A 14,181-nucleotide genomic window follows, 5' to 3' on the forward strand; every position below is an offset into this window, starting at 1 on the left:
ACACTTCCCACGATTCCTGTGCAAGCCTGTAGTCCAGTCCAGTGTACCTACTGCCCTATGTTCCTGCACTTACACCTGTGTTCTACCTGAATGATCCTCCTTGCCCTTCTCTTTATCTACCCCCCACCACTTCCTCTTCCTCTCAAGGTCTTGTTCAAATTGTTTCCTCCAGGAAAGCTTATGCAATCACCCAAGTAGTTCTTCCTCCTCAGAACTCCCACAGCTAGAACTATCCATACAATTAAAATAGCTTTTGTTCCATAATTTGTTTTTTCACAATTAAGCTCTAAACTTTAAGAACAGGTTCTGGACTTCACAGAATATCTTTTACACTGTCCCTAGTTTAACACTCCCAGTAAGTGATGATAAGCATTGCTTACTGGTGATAAAGAACTTGGTGTTCCCTTTCCCTCACTGACAAGTCCTACTGCTAACATCTATAATCCAGTCACTTCACTCCAACTCCACTGACAAACCGTCATCCAAGGCATCCTGATTTCCTGTCCAAATGACGGCAGTACCCTCCTAATAAGACTACATATTCTTCTGAAAACCCGGAAATACCTACCCATAATCCTTAAAATAAAACTTACACTCTCACGCAGACTAAACTAAGTTGGAAGATTTATATGGGTCCCTTTCCCACATCCCACCAGGTCCCAATACACATTCAGCAACTCGGAAATGTTCCAGCAAAAGCTGAAATCTCACTGGGGAGCACTGTAACCTGAACTCAGGACTCTGGGACCCTGCCCACCCCTCTACTCCTGTTTCATGCCACTCTACCAACTGCTCGCCATCCTGTCATGCCTCCCTGTGCCTCCCCCACACCTTCCCAGCCCAGTTCTGTTCCTCCTCCCTTAGATCTTCCTCTGAGCGGTGCTCCCCTCACCCAGTCTACAGCAGCAACCATGTCCACTCCTCACACTTCTGTAACTAGACTTCTCCACTGTCTGCCTCCAGAGCAGGATTCCATGCATGCCGAAGCCGTCTGCCCAGTGCACGGCAGTGCCACACATAACCACTCGAGGAAAGGTTAGTGAATGAACGAGCATATTAGGGAACCTTAATCAAGAAACCTCTGTTCTCTACTTTTAAAAAGTTGTTTCTATAGCCCTGGCCAGTGTGGCTCATTTGGCTGAGTGTTGTCCCCATCCTGTGCATCGAAAGGTGGCCAGTTCGATTCCCACTCAGGGCACGTGTATACGGCTCGATCCCCAAACTGCAGGAGGCAGCTGATTGACGTTACACTCTCAAATGGATGTTTCTCTCTCTCTTTTTCTCCCTCTCCTCTCTCTGTAAAAATCAATAAAAATATTTTTTAAAGTCATTTCTGTAAATGTGATTCGTTGGGGTTACTAATATAGTGGTGAATGATCAGATAAATCATTTAAATATACTTTTAGAGTACAGTTTAAGAGTGTCTACTCCAAAAATAACACTAATCTATTCTTCTTTCCCCCATTATTGAAATTCTGATATGACTATATAACACTAGGATATATATACAGTATTGAAAGATTGAGTGAACATCAAAATAATTTAAAAACCGTTGGTTTTATATTTATTTCCTTTCCTAGCCCCATAGAGGTAGAAGAAATAAGCTGAGTGATTTAGGTCTCCACGGCCTCAGTTCTGACACTGTTGGTAGGAGACCACTGAATACACATTCAAATGGCAGCCAGCACACAGGCAGGAAAATGAAATCATAACTCTCCGCAAACTACTGAAATGTAAACTCCTTGTCTGTCTCTTGTCACCACTGTCTCCCTAGCCCCTACTGCTGCTGATACTGAGCATCTCTTGTGTATTTGTTGAATGAATGAAAACCTATAATCAAGCCCCCAGTCAACATTAATTACATAAGGTACCTTTACTGGGAACTGCATCTGTGATGAATTAACACACAGCACACTTCGATACTTTCAGACAATGCCAATTCTTGAACTGTAATTTATTAATGGTAAGCACGTTCCCACGAGCAGTGATGACATTTCTAAAGAGTGCAGTAACAGCTGTGACAGTGGGGAATGTTTTCATAAACCCCTTTCCCATCGATCGGAGAGAAGATGGTAAACAAAGGAAGCAGACAACTACTCTGTTCCTGCCCCACTGCAGACATGATAAAAAAAATGAGAATTTCCCTCCCTCCCTGCCAACAGGGATTATAATTTCCACACAGGGGACAGAGTAGGTGGCTCTGCTCACCCAGGCCAGGCAGGAAAATAAAGAAGCAAGCAAGCAAACAAACAAACAAACAAACCACACCCAAAGGGAAGCTCCTAATCTGCTAAGGTAAGTCTGCACTTCCCATGCTAGCTTTGGTGTAGGGGGAAAGCTGGATGTTGGTGGGAAACTTCTTTTTCCAACCAAATGAAAGGCTATGCAAGAAGACACGGGTCCTGCTGGCCTTCAATTCCACCCCTGAAGTAGAAGTGGGCAATGGGAAGGGGAGAATGGAAACAATTATCAATGAACTTTCTAAGGATTCTCACCACTCTTCACCATCCTACTTTCCTCAAACTTCTGGCTACTCCCTGTGGAAGAATGTGCTCTACATGCTAGAAGAGACTCTAACCAACCACATATCACATCCTAAATGTGAGGTTCCCTCCAATTCAGGGATTGATTGAAATAAAACTATGTTTCACAATATTTCTGCTCGCCTTACCATGTTAAGATAAAAATCACAAGCATCAAATTGTTTTTAAAATCATTCCTAAAAAGATACAGAAATACTTAATAGTTGAGAGAATTACAAAATACCTTTGAGCAAAATTATGCAGTTAAGGTTTATTCAACAGTCTATTTTTTAAAACCAGTCCTTCCATCTTCCATTTATGATATGCCCTGCTTCTCAAAGCTTTGTTGCTTGAAGGCTAACTCTTTTATCTAACAAAACATTTTACCAAGATCTTCCCTAAGTCTTCTATTTCTAATATCTCTCAATAGAGTAAGACATATTATAATGTATTCCCACAGAGAAATGGAAGCAGCAAACATTAGATCATTTTATGGCTAAGTCACGCTTTGGCAATAAATACTTAAGAGGACTTCACTCTGCTTTTCTGAGCACAAGGGGTCAAGAGCTACAGCTGAGCCTTGAAGGGCATTTAGGTGGACACATGACCTTTACCCTCCATAGAGCTACAACTGTCGCCTTTTACCTGAGCCTTTGATGTCCTTCCTTCTTTGGACTCATCGTGTTTTAGGAGGCAAAGAAACCATGGGAAGCACTCAAATTCAAGGTTGCAACCATAGCCTTGTCACACCCTGCAGCCCTACATCTCCACCCTTAACCTAGAATTCTAACTTACAAATTATTCATTTCTATTGTACCTTCAGTACACAAAATGATAGACCTGTATCCTTCAGAAGGCTGATACAGCTTCCTAAAGGACTTAAGCATGGTACTCATAAGCCCAATGACTCTTTATTTGTCCTAATTATGTTTTCTTTATGGATTATAAATAGATTTTAAGCCTCGCTTTGATATCATGAGTTGAACTGATAAACAGTTTAAACAATGGATAAAGTGGTTATGTAATCTGGATGCTTAGTCTACATCAGTAGTCGCCAACCTTTCGGACCTCATAGACCACCAGTGGTTCGCGGACCACTGGTCGGCGACCGCTGGTCTACATAACGCAAATCTAAACCCAAAGACCTAGCATTTCTATGTGGAAAAGCACTTTGCTTGACTCTCTAAAATACATAATAAAAATGACTCTAAGAACATTTAAAGGACTTGTAGGGGAAAATACAGATTCAAGAAGAGGTAGAAGTGTAAAGGCACAGGTAGAAGAGTGAGGACTTACCAGTTAGTATTCATTAGAGCTAGGTATTATTTTTATCACATTATTATTACTCAAAATAATCCTCAGAAAAGTTTTTCAATAAACCTAAACATTCAATACTTCACTTTATGTTAAATTCACTTCCTTCTTTGGACTCATCGTGTGTTAGTCTAACAAGAATTTTATTGATTTGTTTCATCATTTTAAACCTTCCAAAAACCTCTCCAGAATTAGAGCATTTGCTGCTATGAACAGTGGCACCACAATCTTGTGTAAATAAACAAATAATTGAAAGCTGAAATGAGTAACCTATATTAAACTTAGAGCTCCAATTTACAAGTGCTTTGTTTCCTTAGAAGCCCAGAGAGAATACTTCTTTGATCTTCTGAAAGGGAACATACTTTAATATCACTTTTGAAAAACTCACATAAGAACAGGGTTTAATCAAACACAATTGTAAATACTAGAAAAAAGGTAAGGAGGGGGGGGAAGAGAAAAACTAATTTTCAACCATGAGATTGTAAGCCCTTCAGGATAGATTTCATCTTTTTAAGCAGTTGTTAAGGATGCCTTGCAGTAGGTGGATAAAAACAAACAAGGCCCAGATTCATTAAAAGATAATCAGGACCCACTTATTTCCCATCACCCTAAGAGTACAGCAAGAGACAGGTATAGTCGATTTATTTTATTATTTTATTTTTTATTAAATTTAATGGGGTGACACTGAACACGACCATATAGGTTTTTAGTGTACATTTCTATGATACATGATCTGTATATTGTATTGTGTGTCCACTATCCAGTCAAATGCAAGGGTCTCAGAACCTGGAGCTTCGACCTGAACCCTTGAGCACTAAGAAACTTAGTTACAATCGCTATTCAAAATCCTCTTGACAATCACCTTTGGGCTGGAACCACCATCTTCCAGTAATTGGCCAAAATGACCAACACAAGAGAAAGAGGAGAGGTACCCACTATATGTTCTCTAGGCCTTTTAAAAAACATGGAGTTGTTCCTTTGACTACATGCATGGGAATCTAAAAGAAAGGTGATATTGTAGACATCAAGGGAATGGCACTGTTCAAAAAGGAGTGCCCACAAATGTTCCCATGGAAAAACTGGGAGAGACTACAATGTCACCCAGCATGTGGTGGGCATTGTTGTGAACAAACAAGTAAAGGGCAAGATTCTTGCCTGGAGAATTAATGTACCTATTGAGCATAGTAAGCCCTCTAAAAATTGAGATAATTTCCTGAAACGTGTGAAGGAAAAGATCAGAAAAAGAAGGAAGCCAAAGAGAAAGGTACTTGGATTCACCTGAAGCGCCAGACTGCTCCACCCAGACAAGCACACTTTGTGAGAACCAGTGGAAAGGAGCTGAGCTGCTGGAACCCATTCCCTGTGAATTCATGGCATGATAAGTATAAAAGACATAAATAAAAGCCTTCTGTACTGTTAAAAAATTCCTATGACAATCATTCGGGAGCTGCTGTCTACACAAGGTGACATTAAACTCAAAGCACAAGTGGAAGAAAGGGGACTTGGGGACTACTAGCATGCTCTGCACACAGCGTACAATACCAATGGACCTTGATGCCCATCAACTACAGGGCAGATTTCAGGTATCCAAAGAAAGGATGATAATTTCTGTGTTACTATGAAACTTGGACTCCTAGAGAGATCATATTAGTCTCCTTAAGTAGTTTCATCAGCATCATCTATGAGTCAAACTTTATATTTAATATAGGCCCTGGAACACATCCAGATTAGCAGCATAAAATAAATGCTTGTTACAAAACAACTCTTCAGGGCTGGGTTTATATAGCAGAGTACCCCACCAAGAAGGCCTGCATGACAGGGCAAAGGGAATGCTTTAATGTCAATGTATAACAAAACTTAAATGATACATTTGTTACATATTTGTCAATATATAACAAAACTTAAATATACAATATGTAACAAAACTTAAATGAACAGAAATAGACCCCATCCACACAACATACACACACAAAACACAACAAAAATAGCCTAGAGCCACACAATTTAGACTTACAGGGGCTTTGCTATTCCTGTAACCCAACCAACCTCACTCTGCACATGAGGAAACTAAGTCTCAGAAAAGTTGTCCAATATGACTTAGGTTGGATTCTAGGCCCAATGTCTCCCCTCCACTCTCATCAGAACAGCTTTCTATAAAAACCTTGAGCGGGGGAGGGGATTGCCATTCTTGTTGTTGGCTGACTCATCAAAGGATCTCAAGATCTTGGGAGTAGAGGAGATCTCTCCTTTACTCTCCAGTACTAAAAGCTAAACATTCCCCAGAAAAACTGAAATTCTCAAAAGCAAAAACAGGGTTGGAACCTGCACAGAGCCACTATGTTACTGCGGAATCACAAAGCAATCCACTTTCAAATCCTTTTCACATACATTACTCCTAAGAACCACAGCTCACGAGAGAAAGGAGTCTCTCTGATTTGAACTCCAAATCAGATCTATGGGATTGTGCCAGAGCAGAAGAGCCTCGGACATGAGCAAAGCAAACTTTGCAATATTCAGAAGAAAGGGAAAGGGAACCTTTCCCAGAAGGTCTCAGAGTTGCTGAGAATGGAAAGATTATCAACTTCGTCATTCTTAAAGGTCATCAGCTACGTTTAGATTTCATTTTTCCCATTAAATCAAAGGAAAAATGTCATTCAGAGATCAGAATGAGGAGAAGCTGGGAAGTGGGTATGTTGGGAAAACAGCATCTCACTTACATGATGGACTACACAAGGTCCTGCCTGACTTCCCGTAGCATCCGTATCCTAAGCCTATATGACATACTCTACACAACCTTTTTTCAGGTTATCAATTGGGTTCTGTTGCTAAAGTTGAGTTTTCTGTTTTTTTTCCTTTTATACTGAAAAGGCTTTCTAGTGCGGTTTTGATTGTTAAGATGATCAAGAGGAAAAACAAATGCTAAACTGAAGATAAAGCACAGGAAAAGATTAAACCAGTAAGTTAGGTGAAAAGACTTTTCTATAGTAAGTAGAAAGTATGCAAATGAGTTGCTTTAATTCCTAGTTTACAAAGTTGGATTGTATAGAAGCAATATACAACATTGTTTCCAAAACATATACCTTCAGAAGCTTATGACAGTTACTAAAACTAGGCTAACTATAGATTTTAAACAAAACTCAGATTTTTATAAAACTTTGGAGACTAGCAAACTTTTGAAAACCCAATCCATATATTAATAACATCACAGACCTAAATGCTTAAGCTTCAAAAGGGAAAGTAAGAAACATCAAATTCTGGAATATACAAATTCATTTTGTTTCAATATAATTCTTTAAAGTTCTGTTCAAACAAAACAGATCTATCTATATCTCTATATATCTATATCTATCTATCTCTATCTCTATCTCTATCTCTATCTCTATCTCTATCTCTATATCTAACACCCTAATGTGCAAATAGACCAAATGGTGGAACAACCAAACAACCGATCACTATGACATGCGAAGACCACCAGGGGGCATGCGTGGAACATGGCGGGCGTTGGCAGCAGGTGGCAGAGCGTGGAACATGGCGGACGTCGACCATGGCGGGATAGTAGAGCAGGTAAGCGGGGTCGCCAGACCAAAGTGGGCGAGCCTCTGGTGGTTACTGGAAATTCTTTGCTCCCGCCTGGCACTTGCACCTGCTGCTGGCGCCAGCCCCGCTTGCACCCGCTACTTGCGCTGGAGCCACTGCTTGCACCTGCTGCTGACGCCTGGTGCCAGCCCTGATCACTCAGCACCATCAATGGGTGCACGAGTGGCAGCTACCAGCCCTGATCGCCCCTCAGGGCTTCTCCACCTCTCCCTGCTCCTGAGAGGCAATCGGAGTCAGCAGCCGGCACCGGCCCCGCTTGCACCCACTGTAGGCGCCTGGCACGGGTCCTGATCACTTGGTGCCGTCAGCAGGTGCGAGCAGTGGCTGCTGGCCCCAATCTCCCCTGAGGGCTTCTCCACTTCCTTCTGCTCCTGAGAGGCGATCGGGGCAGCAGCCACTGATGGCGCCAGCCCCGCTTACACCCACTGCTGGCACTGACCCCAATCGCTCTGTGCTGTGAGCGGGTACAAGCGGGGGTGGGGCCAGCACCATCAGCATGTGGGAGCTGCAGCGACAGGAGCGGGGCTGCCTGCAGACAGGGGACCGGGGCCGTGGTGAGAGGGGCCAGGCAGGGGCGCGGAGGATGGGCTGAGATCCGCCCCTGTGCCCACTGCAGCCTTGTGGCCCATAGTTCCTTTCAAGGTGCACGAATTCGTGCACTGGGCCCCTAAAATATTCTAAAAGCCCAATATCGTTAATATCGTAAAATTACTAAACACTTTGTTCCTAGGTAATACAGATTAGTCAAATTACTTTTAAGTGGCCTTGAGATTAATAATTTTAAAAGACCCCCCAAGAACATTCTACCACTTCAATAGCCAAATAAACTTCAAGCAATTAGTCACTGAAACACACACATACATTGACTGATTCATATTTATCTGCAAAACCTCAAAAATATCCACCTGCCCTACCTACTACAGCACAAGATGGCTGAAAATAAAAATCAAGGTGCGGTCTTCCTCCCAAGAGCACGCGCACGCTGCCCCTCACCCCTTACAGGCATGCATCTCCTAAACGCAGAGACCCCATGATGGGCAGCAGCAATTTGTCCCAGACAAACTCCCTGAACCTGTTCCCAAGGCCCCTTTTCTCTGACTTAATGAGCCAAAGCAGAGCAGCGTAGGCTCATTTCCCCAGTCCTTCCTTGTTTCACTGTCCCCAGCTTTCATAAACGTCTTCTAAAATTCATAAAAAGAAAAAAGAAAATCAAAATGAGACAGTATATGAAAGTACTTGATAAGCACTTGAAATCATAACACAGTATATGTCAGCAAGTAGTAGAGTGTACACAAAGAATAGGTAAATACAAGTAATGCTCTAAGTTGGTACAGTAAATGAGTAGGAGACATGGTGTCATTAGCTTGGCATCTAATCTTAGTTCAACCATTAAGCACCAATAACCTCATCGTAAGATAAGTCACTGATGCCCACTGAGCCCCATTTTCTTGTTGTGGAAAGTAACAGAATTGAACTGGACATCTGAAGTCCTTTCCGGCTCCTCTACTTTGATTAGTAATATTTCATACCTAAATTACTGTATTAAATAAATAGCATTTCACATAACTAAATATCCTCATTGTGTGCCACCATGTCACAAGTGGATACCCCAGCTTTCATAATTCAGCAGATAGAGCAGAGAATACTACCACCTTTTATGGACTTATACACAGACCTGTGCCATGTTCAAAGCATTATTACATATTCCTTCACAGGATGGATCGAAGATTAAATGAGATGAAGACACATTTTATCCCTCACTTATCGGACTAGCGAGCTGAAGGCAAGATCAAGTCATCTACAACAACGCACAGCTGCAAGAGTAAAAGCTGGAGGGAGAAAGCAGCTCCCATGCTCTTCTCAGTCAGGGATAACTGAGCACCTGAAGTGGAAATGTAACAGGGCCAACCTTCCAATGTCCAATCGGCTGTGGCAGAAAAGCAGGCAGTCCCTCCTTCGAATTTGCTAAACCACTAGGCACTTGTTTTCTGGCTGCCAGGGACACAGTAATGAACAAAAGAAAAACCCCTGGCCTCACTGAACTTACATTGTGGTTGGGAAAGAGCAACAAGGTAAAGGAGTAAAATATAGGTTATATTGCAGTATAAGTGCTATGGAGAAAAATAAAACATGAAAAGAGGATAGAGAGCATGTGTTTGGGGATTTGCAATATTCTTTTAAGCTGGCTGGATGCCACTTAAAGAACTACAATAATAATGCATCTAGAGTTTTTTTTCCTAAGCATTTCCCCAAACAGGGAACACTTCGGATACCGGGAAGACTCTGGCCACTGATTCCAATTTGAGAATGATTGCTCAAACCTCTGAAATGCCAGCTATGAGTTGTCATATCAGCAATCTAAACACCCTACTAACGAAGACTCCCACCACAACCCCAGCTTTAAAATCAGAGTGAAAACTGATTTACAGCCGAAACCGGTTTGGCTCAGTGGATAGAGCGTCGGCCTGCGGACTGAAGGGTCCCGGGTTCGATTCCGGTCGAGGGCATGTGCCTGGGTTGCGGGCACATCCCCGGTGGGGGATGTGCAGGAGGCGGCTGATCCATGTTTCTCTCTCATTGATGTTTCTGACTCTCTGTCTCTCTCCCTTCCTCTCTGTAAAAAGTCAATAAAATACATTAAAAAAAAAAAAGAAAACTGATTTACAAAAGAGCCCTGAGAAGTTACAAGAGCATTTGAACTGCTTGTGAGTTAGCACAAATGTCTCCTTATGCAAAGATTAAAATGTAGTTTGGATGCTGAGTTCTGCTAAGGCAAAGCACTAAGAATGCCGTACGCATCCTTTTGCTTTTTCTGACTTGTCAATTCTAGTGAGTTCTCTACTATCAGTCTATATTTAACCAGCTTATTGGGAAGTTTCTCCAGCTTTCAGCACTTTTTTCTCTTTTATTAAAAGAGCAACCTAGTTTGCAAGAAAGTTGCTGTAAGAAAGTAAACAGCCCCCACCCCCCCGCAAGAGCTGATACACTTGGTTAATCACTCTCTCATCAACCTTTAACCAGGTTAGTTGGAATGGCAAGTCAGGTTAAGCTTTGTTTCACTGAAGTTTTAAAATGCTTTCTGAGTCGCTAAAATCGCTTGGTCCTCGAGCTGTAACCGCATCCTGAGAAGTGCAGTCGTCTTAAAATTCCCTATAGTTTGCTTGGACCTGTGTGTCTATAACGCACAGACAGCCCTTCCTTTAAATGGAGTTCCCACAAGGAAGCGGAAAAGACACATTGGACAGAACTTCAGCCCTGGCGGTCGGATCGCCAACCCAAGGAGAAGAGCCAGGACCAGAGGGTTTTCGCTCAGCCCACACCCGGCTTGGAGCTTGTTTGGCTTCGCCGCGCCGGAGCGGCGCTGCCGGCCGCGGGCCCCGCCGGCTGCGCGTCGCTTTGGAGGCGAGCCGCCGGCAAACTTCAGCCGGAATCCGAGGGCTGGGCCCGGCCGAAGGGGCGGCTCTTCGAGGGCGCGGCCCCGCTCTGCTCGCGGGTCCGAGTCCCGGGACGGCCCGGGACGGCGTCTGGGGGCCTGCGGGGTTCGGAGGCCCGGGCGAGCGCTGGGCCGTGGGAATCGGAGGAGGGCCGAGGGACTGCGGCCCGGGTCCGGGGTCATCTACAGGGGGAGCGAGGGTCCCGTGGGGCCCTGCATGAGGGTGGGCGAGGACACCGGAGCTGTCCCGGGGCCCAGCAGGGGTGTCTGCCGGGAGGGACCCAGGCGGCTGGCGGGGGGACTCGGGAGCCACGCCCGGCCGGCCCCGCCCCGCCCCCGGGCTCGGGCAGCGCAGCCGCGCCCGGCCCCCTCCTCACCTGATGTACGGGCTGGCCGCCGCCAGGATGTTCTTCTGCACCGGGATCTCCTCCCCGTCGAGGACCAGGTGCGCGTCGCAGAAGCGGGACTCCTCGCGGAAAGAGCTGAGCGCTCGCAGCAGGCGCGCGGCGTGCTGAGGGTCGCACACGGCGCTACCCTCGGCCATCGCGGCGCCCGCTAGTCAGCCGGCCGGACCTGCTCCCCACGCCGCCTCGCCGGACCCCTGGGGCTGTCCACGTCCGGCGCGCTCCCGTCTACACTGCCCGCGCGCGCGCGCCCGTCCGGCCCGGGTATCCGTGATCCGTGAACTAGAGAGAGCCCTCGGACCGCGCCTGCGCCATCCTCGGCGCGAGGGGCCGGTACCTTTAAGGAGCCGCGGCATTACGTAATTTTTCCGCGACGCCCCCACGCTCTTGCTCCCGCCCTCTCGCCCGCCATCGCTGGAGGCAGCCAATCAGAAGCGTCGTTCCCCTGTAGGGCCCTCGGGTACCGCCCCCGCGCCGTCAGAGGCTGTCCACGGCCGGGAGGGATCGCTGCGGCGCCGGAGGGCTGTGCGGCCGGCGGGGACTCTGTGGTGGAGCCGGTGGCCTCTGGACCCCGAGTCTCGGCTCCTGCGCTCTAGCTGTGGCCACGGGCACGGTGCCCATCCTCACCTCTCCGTCTGCAGCCTGAAGACGATGACTTCTTAGTGTTGTGGACTAGCCTGTGAGCAAGGACGCAGTAGGTGTAGTTCTCATTATGTTTGAGAGAAAAGCCGCTTCCCAAGTCCGAGCCGAGACGCGAGAACACAGGCTCTGAAAGAGCGATTAGGTTGCGGCCTAGGGAGGAGAGGTAGCAGAGGAAGCTGGAGAAGGAAGCGGCAGGTCTTACGTTCTGCCGGGCCTCCTTGGCCGTGGGAAGGGAGTTGGTCTTGGTTCCTGCGGGTGTTAGGAGCCGGGAAAGGGCTTTGAGCGGGTGGTGGTTGTTATAAAGATCACTCCGCGGCTGCATGGAGGGGGAGAGAGAGAGAGAGAGAGAGAGAGAGAGAGAGAGAGTGTTCGTGTGTTCCAGAGACAGAATGATGCTTCTATATTGCAGTACTTGAGGGAAGGGAACAGTGGCCTAGAAGGAAGGCTGATGATGGCGGTGGACAACAGTGGATGGCTTGCAAAGAGTAGACAGGATTGTGAGGGAAGGGGAGTCCAGGATAATGTTCTGGGTTGAGTAACTGCCTGGGTGTTGGGACCTTTCAGAGAGAGGCAACGCTGAAGGGGCGGAAGCGAGAGAGGCCAGACATCATCGGTGACAGGAAGCCACCCTGGGTCCGCTTGACTGTTAGGGCGAGCCCTGTTCTGTCCGAGGTTTGCCCGGAGGCTGCTAAGGGCACGTGGGAATGGGGAATGTAGCCGCTATTTCCTGCAAACAGGTGCTCAATAAGCTTCTAAAGAAATCGCAATTTTACGAGGACCAAGGGCCAGAAGAATGTGACCCGCATTCCTGATAAGGAGGGATGTGGTTCTCAAGGGATCAGCTCAGCCTTTTCTTTCAGCCCAAGGCTCCGATAAAGTCTTGGGTCTTTACCCTGAATCAGCCAAGGCTCTGCAGTTGCTGGTAGGAATCAGAGTATATAACTCCGCTGGAGTCACTGGCAAAAGGATAGATGAGAAGAAGGATGTTACCCGTGAAAGATCCAGAAATGTACAGTCCCTTCTTCAAACACAGCTCAGTATTTATGGGTGAAATGACAAAAATGTTTAGCATTAGCTTCAAAACAAAAGGAAGGGATGGAGGGAAGCAGGTGCGGGTACAGGTGAATCAAAAGTGGCTGTGAGTGATTGGTTGTTAAAGCCGGGTTATGGGTACATGGAGGTTTGTTGTACTAGTCTCTGTATGTTTATGTTGTAAAATAAGTAAAAAACAAGATAAGCAACTCAAGCCTTTCTTCACCATGATACCTGCCCAGTATCCCAGGGAGCAATCAACACTGTTCTCCCAAGTTGTTGCTGTGTTTCGAACATTGCTTTGGCAGGAAACTTATTGTAATGAGTTTATTTATTCATGTCACCTGCTAGCTTGTGTATTTTAGTGTGTCTCTGTTTCCAAGTGCCAAGTACAGTGCCTTGTAGTGCTCAGTGAATGTTGGATGGAGGGATTACTATTTTTTAATTGATTTTAGAGAGCGAGGAAGGGAGGAGAGAGGAAGGAAGGAAGGAAGGAAGGAAGGAAGGAAGGAAGGAAGGAAGGAAGGAAGGAAGGAAGGAAAAGAAGACATTGATATGAAAGAGAGACATCAGGAGGTTGCCTCCTGTATGTGCCCTGACTTGGAATCAAATCCACAACCTCACAACCTTCTGGTGCACGAGACAACACTCCAACCAACTGAGCCACACGGGCTAGGGCAGGTTTATGGAGGAATCTAAAAAACTGTGAATACCAGGCACTTAATAAATGTTTTCTGAATCGCATTCTATATTTTTAGTGTATTTGTCTTTTTTTCTCAGCTGGGTTGTTTTTAAGGTCAAAATGATACCCAGGACAGAGGGAGTTCTCTATACCATGTAGACATTTGATGGGTTCTTATTGATTCATTGCTTGGAATGCCAGTCTACTCTTCAATGTCAGAGGTTCCAAAACAAAACAAAGAGCTCAAATAACAGAATCACCCTCAGGTAACCAGTTATCCCGGAATGGGAGTGTTGCCTTAATTGAAGAGGTGAGTGGGGATTAGTCAGGCAGGCCCTTCCTGGTAAGGATGAACCTTCTCTGATGTTTTGACAGAAGGAAGGAATGAGAGGGCCTGGTTAGAGGGTTGTAGACAGACCAGCATCACTCAGGTGCAAGGTAGTTGCTGGCTTCAAAGGGTCACCCATGCAACAGGCAGCTAATCAGCAGAAGAACTTGTATATGCTTTCAATACCACCCTCACTGCAGTATTCCCCACCAACCCACCTGCCTGAA

General features: G+C 45.7%; 1 protein-coding gene across 2 annotated transcripts in view; it reads right to left on the minus strand.

The window, feature by feature from the left end:
• The window catches only part of GAN (gigaxonin), a 53,625-nt gene extending 41,984 nt beyond the window's left edge, over positions 1 to 11,641 (minus strand). For both annotated transcript variants that reach the window (XM_023752581.1, XM_006087044.3), the window contains exon 1: positions 11,244 to 11,641. In XM_023752581.1, the coding sequence (XP_023608349.1) occupies positions 11,244 to 11,410 (167 nt within the window). In that variant the 5' untranslated portion in view covers positions 11,411 to 11,641. The remainder of the gene's footprint in view (positions 1 to 11,243) is intronic.
• Positions 11,642 to 14,181: the final 2,540 nt, after the last annotated feature.

The sequence above is a fragment of the Myotis lucifugus genome, unplaced genomic scaffold, assembly GCF_000147115.1.
Source record: "Myotis lucifugus unplaced genomic scaffold, Myoluc2.0 scaffold_35, whole genome shotgun sequence".
NCBI classification, from domain to species: Eukaryota; Metazoa; Chordata; class Mammalia; order Chiroptera; family Vespertilionidae; genus Myotis; species Myotis lucifugus.